This window comes from Echeneis naucrates, chromosome 24 (genome assembly GCF_900963305.1).
Source record: "Echeneis naucrates chromosome 24, fEcheNa1.1, whole genome shotgun sequence".
NCBI classification, from domain to species: Eukaryota; Metazoa; Chordata; class Actinopteri; order Carangiformes; family Echeneidae; genus Echeneis; species Echeneis naucrates.
In genome coordinates this window covers 5,171,986-5,185,630 of record NC_042534.1, presented here as the reverse complement: position 1 = coordinate 5,185,630, position 13,645 = coordinate 5,171,986, and the positions used below count along the sequence as shown (strand labels likewise).

The following is a 13,645-nucleotide window of genomic DNA, read 5'->3' as shown; positions in this document are numbered from 1 at the left end:
TCTTCTTTGTCCTCCATTAATCACCTCTTCCTCTCCCTCTGACGCGCTCCTTCTCTGTGATATCTCCTCTGTTTTACTGTTTCCCCTTTCTCCACATCCATTTCTTTATCTTGTCCATCATTTTTCATTGCTCTGGCTCGTTTTAAAATGCACTCCAACCTCTCTTCATTGTCCGCCCTCTGTTTTGTTCCGAACCCTCCGGAGCTTTCTATTTTTGTCTAAAGCTGCATCCTCTCCTCCTTTTTTCTGTTTTTTCATTCACAGACATACAAATATACAGAGGCATGACACGTTTGAGTGAAGCCGGCGGGCAGCAAAAAAACCCTTAAAATACTCTCCTGTTCAATTACACTTATCAAGATCAGCTCTTTTCCTGGACATGGTTTCATAAAATCTGAGTCTGTTTCATGCTGATCTTCCCAGCAGAGCTCTCTATGACAGCTCACCTTTGTTTCTATGTAAAGTTGCTTGTGGCTTTGACTAAAAGGAGTATAAAAATTAATGAACGTTGACTTCCAGAATAGTTTGAGAAAACTGTATCGAACTTGACAAAATGTGAAGCTGACTCACTTTCTGCATTCCCTTCTCGGTCTCCCTCTCTCTCCCTGTCTTCTTGTCTCACTGCTGTCGCTGCCTGCAGTCAGTCTGTCCACTTTTTGCGTCAGTGCATTGTGGTGGAAGGGGGCACAGACCGAGATTCAAACCTTACTTGGTTAAAATGGGATGAGGATTGCTCGTGTCAGCAACTGTGACATGTCTCCTACTGGGACCCCCCCCTGGAGCGCTTTGGAGTAACTTTCTGTCATGTTGGTTAAAATGTTCATTAAAAAAAAAAAAAAAAAAGGAGAAAAGTTAAAAAAAAAAACTGATTGTAAGTGATTGTACTGTCTTTTAAACTGATGACTTCAGGAAAGGCTCGTTTTATCCATCAAGCCAGTGTGACTGGGAATGTGTCATTTTTTCTTTATCGGCCGTGGAACCAAAACGTTTTCCCTGAGAAAATATTGGTTAAAATAAGTCAAAGCATTATCAATTTGATCTAAGTATGAAGGAAAAAAAAGTGTGATCCTGTTCATTATAAGCACTTCGCTTCTCCTGCTACGTTTTCTATCTTGCATAATCCCGTGACCATTTCTCTTAATGTTGTTTTCCCATGTCAAACGATGTAGAAACAACACACACAAATTGAAATTATGTCATTTCCCATTCTGCCGTGAAATCGGGGTGAAGTCACACTGCAAGAGGAAACATGTCTTTTATAGGTAACACATTTTGACCCAACAGTGGTAAACAACTAACTGGTTTCCAAAAACAAATTTAAAAGCCTCCATGCACTGGGTGAACCCTGAATTACCATCAGATGTGGAGGAAACGGGGAGGGAAGGGGCATTTAGATAAATAACACATTGTGCTACTTACAAGATGGACGTTTTTCTGGCAACACTTCATGATATTCAGTCATTTACAAAAAATATTTTTGTATTTATGTATCTATAAATATTTTGCTCTTACAAGTCAGACATTCCACGTATGACTCATTTGTAAACAACACAATACAATACAATATTTGTCAATTACTTTTGCCATATTTTCTAATTAGATTAGAAAATCATTCAAGAAAATCAACTGAAATACTCAGTCATCCGTGCCAACTGTTGAGAAGAACCTTCCTACCTCTTTTCTACATTTTTGGATATGTTTGTCCACAAAGAAATATTTTTTTCATTTGGTATTGTGTTCAAGGATCTATTTAAATTTTATGCAGATTTGAACATAATTTCCATTAAAAGAGTGAAGTTATCATGTTTTGAGTTGTGCTACAGACCTCCTGCCATTAGGGTTCAGAGTAAAGCGGTACAATAATTAAGTTGTCATCAGAGGCTTTGTGTTTCTGTGTTCTTCCAGTTCGGAGCATGTAAAAGCAGAGAGGAATAAAGCAGGGGGTCGGCAACAATGTTCTGAGGATGGAATGTAATTCTTTGCACATTACATTGTGCACTACTGTGTTCTTGAGGCCTGCCATATTTTAGATATATTATGGACAAAATCCACTTGAGTGTGTCTCTCTTTGATAGTGTGAATTTGTTTTGCAGGTTGTTTTTTTGATGACGTCTGTCTCGATGTGTATGTGCGCTTCATGATAATGTGCATGTGGTATGGCTGCCTCTCTTCAGAGAGAAGGCAGTATGTGCAGTTTTAAAAAGCACAACCTTAAATCCTCCTCTCTCTTTCTGAGGGCCTGGAAGATTTGGTTGCCAAGCAACATTAGGAAAGAGTTTCAATTAAGCCACTTTCAGTTCTATGGACTGCACTGTCGCCAGGCCCTCACCATCCGAGCCAACGACGCACACAAAGGTTACATATAAAGAGGATGCACAACTTCCTGTGCAGACAAATAACTGAATGCTTTGCCACGGAGTAAGACAGATTTTAGGATAAACTGATAATTTGATGAAATTATGACGATGTAAAAAAATCCTACATGAAAAGTAAAAAAATGGAGTAATTTTTGCTTTTACGTTCATTCATGCTTTCCTCAAGCTATTATTACGCTCCTTTGATCAGCTTCATGTACAATCAAAGATTCTTTTCCTTCTCTGAACCTGGAACAAAGAAAAAAAAAAAAAAGCTCTTAGACGTACCGCATAGTAAATTGTAATCCTCATTAACTGAGCTGATCGAAGCTCAGCTTCCTTACTTCCAATTTTACCTCCATGACCATCAGTGCTCCTCCACAGCTTGATAATAGTTTAACCAGCGGCAGTATTCTGGAAGATGGCGGCCGCACTAGGTCAAGTGGAGAGCGTGTCGGGGCACTCTGTCCTCATCCACAGATCCTGACAGTGATGAGCTGCTTCTTTGTGTCTCTCTTTGAAAACTGTTCAGGGCAGAACTGTTATTCTGCATGTTTTTTTGGTGTCATCAGTACGACTTTTCGTAGAACTACCTCGGTAGAGATATACTTGAAGCTTTCAGCTTCTTGCCTTTAATGTGACAAACTGGTGTTGTCTGTGCGCTGTTTGAGAGGTCTAAGGACAAACAGAATCATTAACTCTCAGGTTTAGCGATACTGAATATATTTTAATATTTCCTCTCCCTTTTAAATCCAAAAATACTCATTTTTGCCTTCATTTGTTTTTTTTCAGTGGTCAGCTTGTTTGTGTGTCCATCTCCTTTGGTTACTGTGGTAACAAGCCAGTCATACATACCAACTGTGTATTTGCAGTATGGATGCAGAACAACAAGCTTCAGGCTAGATTAGTGCAATGGACCCTTTCATGGACCCCTGACTTCAGACTCCGAGGACGTTATGCTGTACGTACATTTGAGTAGAAAATAAATGGTTGGGTTTTGATGCCCAGGATAAAGCTGTATTTGAAACCTGGATATAAAGTTGCCATAAAAAGGCAAAAGCAGAATTTAGATTTTTCGGCTTTCAGAAGCTGACAGAAGTCTTAGTCATTGAATATTTAACACAGGATTGCTTTCCTCCCCATATAGAGTTTGAGACCAGTGAAGGAACTTTATCTCAATAATGTAAATGGGCAGATAGAGAGGACTGCCAATTTTCCAGTCCATGAATCCCAGGCAGTGTTTGCATAAGAGAAGGTTACACCTCCTTCACTTCCAGGAGGTCTAAGTTGGAGTGAGACAGATCTTAAGCTCTCGTGGGTTTCCAAATTTAGTTTAAAGATTATCCAAATAACCACGGCGACTGACTCAGATGTTATGTGGAGGAAGATACTGATCGTCACTGACTTTGAGGTATCCATCCTGGTGTCGCAGTTCAGGTTTTCCTAATCCTCCTGGTGGCTTACTGGATGAAATCCAGTGGAGGTGGTGGATTCTTGCTGGTCAGAGGCATCATGGCTCATCCTCGCCCTTTAATCGCCTGTCCAGGAAGGGGAGTGAAAAGTTTAATCCACCTGAAAAGTTGAAGGGCAGTTTTGCAGGCAGAAAAAGAGGCTACTGAGCCATGCTGATAGCTGGCTGGAGGGTAACCAGCATGTTGTCTCTGAAAGATGGCGGCTTTAGACTGAACCTCAGCTATTTCTGCTAAAGTTGGCTGGATGGAGGAGAGAGCCTCTTCGACTTTTACAAGAGAGAAATTACCATTTCTAGAAAGATTTACAGAAAAAGTTGCAAAGCTGAACTCAACCACGCCAAATTGCTGCATTGAGGTGATGAAATTCGGCGTGGACTTACAACTACAAGTGACCCCTGACGTTTGTACAAAATAGTTTGGTCCATGGTTGAAATAACCACATTGATTATAGCAGTTTAAACAATAGTCCTGATGGTGCAACGACACATCGTCGTCAAATACAGCTGCACACGAAACACAAGTTCCAAAATAAGTAAACAGTAACAAAAAAAGATGCGGATACATTTATAGTCTCAGTATGTTGAGAAATCATTTTTATTGTATATTCAGTATTCAGTCCAAATGAAAATTGAATGTGCAGAATGAGACAAGGTGTGTGGGTCTGGCTGTGTTTGTGTGGTGCCTTTGTTCATTGGGATGGCCACAACACACCTCAGGAATGATTACATGCATTAGAGCTTAATAAATGACACTCGTGTCCGTTCGGAGGCTGAAGCCGCAGTTTGTGCTGTCGGAGAGGAAGGCTCGATCCGCCAGTGCTTGGATTAGATTCCTTCCTATTTGTTCTGTTGTTTCTGTCGCTATCAGCATATGATGGTGCTTTCTGTGCATAAGGACCATGAATGGAAGGAGCGTCTCTCTTGCTTGCCTCTCTCCAGCCTCCACCCTTCTTTCTGTCTGTATAAATGTGTGAAAAAAAACATTGCTTGATCAGTCTGTGTTGATAAGTAGCTGCTTCAGCTGGAAAGCTCTGCAGGTGATTTACTGTACCCGGTCACATGCAGAAACACACCACCCCCCTCCCACATCCACACAGTCACACACCCTGATGATGAGCTATAGTGTGTGCCCCCTGCCCCGGCCACATCGCCACCACCTTAATCCTGAGAGTCATGGGAAGAGTGAATGGATGTAATCAGTCAGATCATCCATTCGCTCCTTTAGGGAAGAGAAGCTTGTTATTATCTGCCTGCCTCCATCATTCCACCCTTCTGTACCTGCTCTCTCGCTCGTGTGTGTGTGTGTGTGTGTGTGTGTGTGTGTGTGTGTGTGTGTGTGTGTGTGTGTGTGTGTGTGTGTGTGTGTGTGTGTGTGTGTGTATAGGGAGGGTCATCTATATGGTTCAATATTTCCAAATCATCATGAACATCTGAATTCCATCCAGTGTGCTAACTCTCCTAAGAGCCTCTCTTCACTATGTGAAAACACTAAAGCATAACACCAAGCTGGATGATGTAAAACTATGGGGACACATAATGAAGGGTTGCATTATTACATTATATTCAAGAAAGGAAAGTGATCCACAGGACAAGTGAGGATGTGAAAGGGTGCAGTCCTGCAATGTGACAAGCTTTCCTTGTAGTTGATGAATATGTCTAAGCTTTGTGGGGCAGGCCATAAAAATGCCACAGCGGACATTCAATTTAGCTTCGAAGTAGATAACCAGGTGACAGAATTCATGACCTTCAATTCAGCCGGAGCGAAGAACAAATGACCTTCAAATGCTGAGGCACCTCCCACCGCCATATTAAAAGAAAAAAAGAAAAGGGAGGTCATGCATTTGCAATACATACCGCACTGCCTGCATGAACGAAAATGCTCACTACTGATTAGGTTGTAAATTCCTGGGTGTCACTCTTTGTTCCTTGACTGAGAACCTCTCAGGTTTGGTCGTCCAGGTGTGGAGTGTTACTGTCAGCACGAGAGCGGAGCCGCCGTCATCCAGCTACAGTTTCTCATCAATGAAGTAAGTTAACACTCGCACAGCTCAGCTACTCTGCTGATGTGTCTATACTTACCCGTAAGGCTCGCGCTGTCTTCCAAAGACAAGTAGCTCCATGTGTGAAAGTGATATTATGATCCTGTCCCAGTATTCCACTTTAGTCTCTTAAAAGGACTTAAGGGCTGATTCATGAATGCTTATCCCTGGTAATCGCATTTTACCCCTGAAATGTGCAAAACCCCTTCTGTGTGTCACCGTCAGTACGAGTGGATGAATGATTTTCCTGGTTGTGGAAAATATATCATTAATATCCCATTTAACATGGTGAGCTGCCCTCCTGCCCTCCATGCACACTGCCAACAGTACAATCAGTCACTTGACCGTTTCTGCCATAAGTGATGATTCTCAATGCTATGCACACACCATTACTCAGTTATTAAAATATATTCACTTTTCAGAAGTGAAAGTTGGTATTGAACGCCTGTTGTTTGAATTTTAGACGCTTTTTCAAAGCACTTTGAAATATAGATACTGAGAACTTAAACGTATTTCTTTAAATAAATATATATATAAAAGGTTTGCCATCAGCATCAGTTGGACCAAGAAATGCAGCAGTCATTCATTTTGATACTCAGATTTTTTTTCTGGGTAAAATTCATATGAATTAATTTTGTACCTTCACAGTCAGTGTGTGGGATTTCTTGGTCCTTTGACAGTAACAGAGCTTTTCATCCAGCTGAGTTGTCGACGAGACTTGTAAGAACTATGTTGAATGTGTTATATATTGGCAGCAGCTCTGCAAGTGTCAAAAAAGGACACTGCATGGAAACTGCGTTGTGCAACTGTTGTCATGGTTTGCATCCATCCTTGTAACTTCACAGAAATCACAAGAACTCACAGCTATGAGTCATCCCTCATCTCATCTAATCCCTATTAAACAATTACTCAGTTTAAATAGGCACTTTTGCCTCAGATGCCACATTAAGCCACAGGCCACAGTAAAAATTTGGAAGTCATTTTTTCAGTGTCAATTATCAAGCTGGAAACATGTGTCACATATCTACAGCACTTTCTGATTCATGCTGAAACAAGCATGATTTTGATTTACTTCATATTTATGAGAGAGGCAGTGTTTTTCACACACTGAGTTTTGTGTGTGTGTGTCAGGGTCTGTGTGACTGTGACTCAGCAGCTCAAACAAACCCTGAGGAAGATGAGGATTTTTATTGCCTCCCACACACACACACACACACACACACACACACACATATATATATATATATACATCTTATGAATCACCATCGTTACCTGGGTAAAAGCTGACTGATTTAAAGCCTGACTCATGCATGTGACGCTCAACGACTAAATGTGTCTTGATAGGTTTTATAAACACTCTACATGTAGCTCAAAGATGATGCTCATGTTTTGTTTTTCATTCTTTGGATGTAAACTAAAATGTCTGTCATGACAGGGAGCTCTGGTGAGCGCTCTGGCTGATGACAGCGTCCACCTTTGGAACCTGAGGCAGAAGAGGCCCGCCATCCTTCACTCCCTCAAGTTCAACAGAGAGAGGTAGGAGGGTCACACACGAAAACTGCCAATGATATGAAAGTTTGCAAAGTCAAACATGACACCATGTCCATGTTGCTGCTGTCAGTTTGCTCCCTCACACTCGCTCTGGTGCCACATATACAGTTGCAGAAGCAGTGACAGTGGCAGTTTGCGGCCTGTGTGAGCTCTTCCGTTTTGCTGAATGTGATACTGTACACAAACACACAGCATTTCATTTGGCAACACACGCCTGCCACACGCTGCACAGGGCATAGGAGGTGACAGAGAGGCTGATGCTCTCGCTTTCTCTGCTTTTCCCCATTGGCCTCCAACTAAACACTCATTATTTGGGTCACTTACTCTGCCTTTGAGGCTTTGCCATCACTGGGGCACAGGTGTGAACAGATCCAAACACCTGAAGGTTTGTCGCAGCAGGTTGTTGCACTCAAAACACAGCCACACTCTTATGGTGCGTGAGTCATTTGGTTTTTAGGAATTATTTAATTCTTCATTCATTCATCTTCTACCTTACCCGTTTCTGGGTAGGGGGGCCGCTGGAGCCAATCACAGCTCATTTAGAGTCACCAACTAACCTAACGCAGAAAGGCCCCAGGCCTGGGAATCAAACCTGTAACCTCCTTTATGTGGGGCAACAGCGCTAACATCTATGCCACCATGCTGCATGTTTTATTGTTTGTGTTTTAATTTCTGAAGTTATAACTGTGTCTACTTCCTCTTCTTAATCAGTATGTTCGAAGGCACGTCATAACTGCCCTTAACCCTGTTCAGCATGACGAGTCAGACACCTTGCAGGGACTTAAAAGCTTTTGATAAGTTTATCTTCAAACTGAACACTTTGCTGCCATGAATTTTTGGTCAGGTCGCATTATTATCAGGTACTTGTTTGTAATTTAATGTGAGTTGTGTTATGAGCAAATATACATTGTGAAAGGGTAAGGATTCCTGCTTATGGTTAAAGATTCAGCAGACCATTCTCAGATTGTAAATGTCAAACCTTTCCTGAAGACAGACGGACCAAGAGTTCAAAGCTTCTCCTGCTTGCAACGTCAGTAATATAACATAGTTAAATAAATAAAATATAAAAGGTTGCAAAGAGTTTGTGTGTATGATTAAAAGGAATGTGACAGACAAAAACATACGAGACAACCATGACAATGCAAAACAGCCTTTACAGCATCAGCCAGAGACAAGTGAAATGCAGAATCACGTCAGTCCTCACCTGAAGGAAGCTGGTGTCCACAGTTTCCTCCGGTCACAAATGTAGTGATTACCCATCAGAGCCAATCATATCACTGACCGGCGATCTGTCACTCGAAAAGTGGTGAATGGGTTAAATGTCGCAGCCAATGATCTGAGACAAAGCTGATGTTATGGACAGGTTTTTTTGTTTTTGTCAGAGCCGCTTGACCGCCTGTGACATTTAGAAAGCACCACCAACCAACACAACAAGGCTGACACTGTATCACAGGGGAGCAGAATTACCGCATCTCAAGAGATTTTGAGATGGGAGCTATTTGTGAGAGGAGGAGGTGCAGAGGAAAGTGAGCCTAAAGGAGTGGAGGCAAGTGGAAAGGACAGAAAAAGAGCCTGGAAAGAAGATAAAGAAAGGAAATAAATTAAATGAAAAATGGAAGGGAGGAGAAACACTGAGCAGGAGTGAGGTAATTTTTTATCCCTTTAAATATTCAAGACAGCGAATGCTGACTTCACTACTCATCCATACATTATGTGACTAGAAGAGTTTCACAAAGCGTTGAATCATTCGATGTCTTTAGTTCACACGCTGGGTCTGTCATTCAGATATAGGAAGCAGCTAAATAGTAAAAAAACAAAACAAACAAACAACTAAGGTATAACTTGTTTTTGGGCTGCTTGCCCAACATGTGGCCTGAAAAAGACGTGTATCACTTTTAAAGTTATTTTTGCTACTTTGTAAATACTTTTCTGATTTGAAAAATCCTACTTGGCAGTAAACCTTGTTATTCAGGCAGAACTTATGAAATTCTTCATATGTAATGTACATTGGTGTTGAATTATGCTTAAGCCACGTGTTTTGCAATCTGATATGCTTTTATGTTCCCTCAGATGGCTGAAAACTCTGTAGCCTCTGATTTGCTTACTTGTAAACAGTAGTATTGTATAATGGTGCACCGTTGTTATTGGGATAAAACTAGGATGGTTTCTGAGGTGAAGCTAAATTGCTCAGTTCAGTTTTGGAGACCAGTGTGTTACCAAATTGAATCTGATGGATCAGTACAACATGTAAAAGTCTCGGTCAACTGGCTCTGCTGCTCCATCGCCCACTTCTTTTTAACCTTTGCTCCTTCGTTCGTCTCCGCTGTGACTTTTTGTTCAAAGTTTGACTTTATGTTGTCAGGGTGTAAAGGACAATGCAGCAATTTTTTTCCTCTATCAACAAATAGATAGTCACCCATCCAGAACTGCCACAACAGTATCCTAATGGAGTGCAACAGAAGAAAAATAAACAACAGCCAGTGGAAAGCCGATTGAAACACACATGTTTATACTACCCCAGAAATATCTAGGAGGCAGTTTGATTCTGTGGGGATGTCACTGATTTTACGGTTTATGCTGCTGTAATTCCCTGTTACTTTGAGGAATAAACCCACAACAGCTCTACTGTGAATCCTTAAGTCTTCCAAAATCTTAAAGGTGAACTTCATCAACTTCTTTCAACAACTGACCACGCAGCGACTGTGTTTAGCGTCGGCTTGCAGGGACCACAGTAAAGAAATGTTTCAGGAAAGTGAAGTGATCTAAAGGCTAGCTGTTTCCTCCTGCTAAATTAATATCATGTCATTCCACTCCAGTGTCAGTTTTTCTCATCAAACTTTTGTCACGATGTGTGTGTGTGTGTGTTTAAAATCAGTTTCATTCATGGATACATCAGTGTTTCATCACAGCATCATTCTGCTCACATCAGAAAAAACTTATTTTCCCCCTCACTGTTGACATGGTTATACACAGACTGAAATAGAGCTGTGCTCCTATCAGCACAGGCCTGAAATGAGAAAGCGCTTAGATTCAGTTTATTATCAAACATCTAAATTGAATCATCATCTCTAATTCTTGTTTTTTTTTTTCGTGTTTAATATTTTTGGACTAAGCTGCCTATCGCCTGAAGGGTCCCTTCCAATACTTCAAACAGATCCCTCTTTTCCACCTTCCTTCCTTCTTCTTTCCTTCGGTCCCCCTGATCAGAACATGAGTTGATGGGTGAAAGCAGTGTGGCGGAAAGCCCTCAAGCGTCAGCATCCATTCACATCAGATCACAGGCACTAGGAGAGAGGAAAGAAGGAAGCAGAGGAGGATTTGAGACAGACTGGGGCTCAGCCAGAGAGCAGTGAGTCAGTCTGTGGGTTGGAGTGTGGGGATGCAGGGAACGCAGAAGAAATCCTGTCGAGTCATTCTGGCGTAGGATGCTCTCGTCACCTCCTGGCCTCACAGGAATGCACTGCAGATGTGAATGCAATGCAGGATGATATGATGTAAAATAATAAGGAGGAGGGGGGCACATGCACACACACACACACAGACACACACAACCCAAATGAGACCCAATTTTTGCATCTTTACTTGCTCATTGGTAAGAAATTTTGTTTATAACTCGTATTCTTGATATGTTTAGCCTCCAAACAAATCACAGAGATTAAGGTTACTTCAGGACTGCTGATCCAGGATTACAGCCGTGCAGAACTTTTTTGCATGTCTCCCTTTATAGTTCTGACTTAACCCTCTGACTGTACAAATTCACATATTGAATGACGTGACGGTGAACTCACATCTGCTTTACTTCAGTTATGATAAAAGCACAGACTTAGTTTGACAACAGGTTCTGTGTCTGCACAGTCGAGTGTGTGTAATTGTTGGGCAGTTGTCGATTTTGTGTGTGTGTGTGCGCTGTCTGCCATCAGATTAGATTCCTCCTCACTCAGCCCCTGTGGGCAGACCGGGGTCTTTGTCCTCTCAAATTCTCAGCTTAGACTCCTCTGTCCCACCTGGATCTTTGCCAAATGGATGCTACGCGCCAACAACTTATTTATGTTTCATCTTTATTATCCGCAGTGATGCATCAATGCTCAAAGGAACAACTTCGTTTGGTTACTGTAAAGTGTACTGTATTTTGATGAGATAGCAGAGAATTATCATTGTTATTAATGATTAATTATCATCGACTATTTTACACTTTATGGGAAGTGTGCCAGGTTTGTTTAAGGTCACATTGATCTCAGGCTCTTGTGAATAATATTATACAATCAGAAATGTCCAGTGGGAATATAATCCCATCTGGCACTCTAGACACAGGAAAGATCTTTGGTTAAAATGTGGTAGTCAAAGGTCCCTGTGTCCTCTTATAACATTTTTAATTGGATGTAACTCATTCATTCATACACAAATTCTGAAAGAATTGCTATAAGGAAACAATTTTAACTCCTATTTCTGCTTATATATTCTAATGTTCTGCAAAAATAATTCTGCCTATTATTCCACTCTGTAACAATTGTTGGGTGGTAGTTGCATTTTTCCAAAGAGGGGCAGACTTCATTATATAATTTGTTGCAGTGATCCTCTTTGACAGGAATATCACAGATATTTGTTGCAAATGATGAGTTTCTCCTCTCACCCGTTCATCTGCAGTGAACCACGCTGCCATACAGCTCACACACAGCGCCGTTAACCTCAGAGCTGTGTGTGGCAGGCATCTGTCATGTCTGAGGCAATGTGTTTCTCTCCGAGCCTGCAGGCTAACTGCTGCTTTTGTGTGTCGTGACCACTTGAAGCTCGAGAGTTCACCAGGGGACTGTTGTGCGTACACAATAACAAGTGTGACCACAGTGATGCACACACGGAAGAGCACTTGTACAAACCTCTGTGCCTTTATGCACATGAAGGCACACACGGCGAGCGAAATTGTATAATTATGCTCCTGACGGTGTCTCTGTTGTCTGCTCTTGTTATGTCTCTGCACACATCCACAGATCAACCATGTTTATATACAACTTACATTTCCATACAGTAAATATGTAATTCCACTAATTGTAGCGGTTGCTGAGCAGTACGTACACATGTAAATACACACACAGTGCGTAGAGGCACACAAATAGACAGTTTTTCACACTTAGTTTTTTCCAAAACCATCTCCCTGAAAATTAGCACATACCTACACTCTAGCCTTCACATATATAGACAAACCACATCTGTTTGTGCAGATGGAAAAGGATGTTAAATCCAGTAGAAGGTCTGCCTACTAGATATAAGGACATCACAAGCTTTTTGAAAATGAAAAGTCATGTCCTGAGTCATCTTGCCTGCTGAAATGAGTCTGTACGAGTGTGTGTATCTCAGTCATTAACTGCTCACGTCCCACCAAGTCAAGTGACACGCTTAAAAAAAAAAAAAAAGTTTATATGTAAGTAATTAGCACAAGAAAACACTACTCCTTATTATGATTAGCTGAACTGGAAAATACAGGCATCTTCTTTGCAAAGCAGATTAATAGTGTATACGGCTATATTTTGGAGTAGAAGAGAAGACATTGCTGCTCTGATTAAATTTAAAGCACCATGTAAAACTCCATAATGGATCAGGCTAGGTCATACTCCTGCTATATGCCAATGTAGGTGAGTGTGTAGATCCTTTATTGTTGTGTCTCTGTGTGCATATTTTGGACTGTATGGATGAAATGTCAAGTAACCCAGCGCCTCTGCTCAGAAATATGAATATATTCATGTGTTGGAGCAGAATATTGTGGCATTGAAGAAAGGTGTGTGTGTGTGTGTGTAGAAGCTGCTACTCTCAATTCAGCCCTGGAGAAATATTGAGAGTTTCAGGGACAGTGAGGGAGAGATAAAAGTTGTCTGAGCATTAAATTACACACAAAATGTACCTAAAATCTCTGTTTGGACACAATCACTCCAGTTTGTGTTTGTGTCTCTGCGACTGCACGTTTGTCTATGTAAAATTTCCTACGGAACACATTACCATCCCGCTTAACCTCCTTTGTCAAACATGAACGTGTTCCATCTTGTTCTGTTCGTTTAGATTTCTTTCTGTGTATGTCTCATGTAAGTCTCTTCCTGAAATAAGCTGTGTTCTTTTATTATGGGTAATCCTAAAAAGGGCTCATGCTGTAGTTGCCTGGACAAGATATTCGAAGGGAAACAACTGCGAAACATATTTGTTGTAATCTGCAGAAGAAATATTCCAGGGCTTCATTACTGTAG

The 13,645-nt window shown here is 41.2% G+C and overlaps 1 protein-coding gene across 3 annotated transcripts in view; it reads left to right on the top strand.

Moving 5' to 3' along the window:
• The window catches only part of stxbp5a (syntaxin binding protein 5a (tomosyn)), a 73,313-nt gene that overhangs the window by 23,136 nt on the left and 36,532 nt on the right, over positions 1-13,645 (top strand). For 2 of the 3 annotated variants that reach the window (XM_029496167.1, XM_029496166.1), the window contains exons 3-4: positions 5,771-5,852; positions 7,300-7,400. In XM_029496167.1, coding sequence (XP_029352027.1) covers positions 5,771-5,852; positions 7,300-7,400 — 183 coding nt within the window. Of the gene's footprint in view, positions 1-5,770; positions 5,853-7,299; positions 7,401-8,887; positions 9,062-13,645 lie in introns of those variants that run through there. The other variant, XM_029496168.1, reaches the window with a different exon arrangement.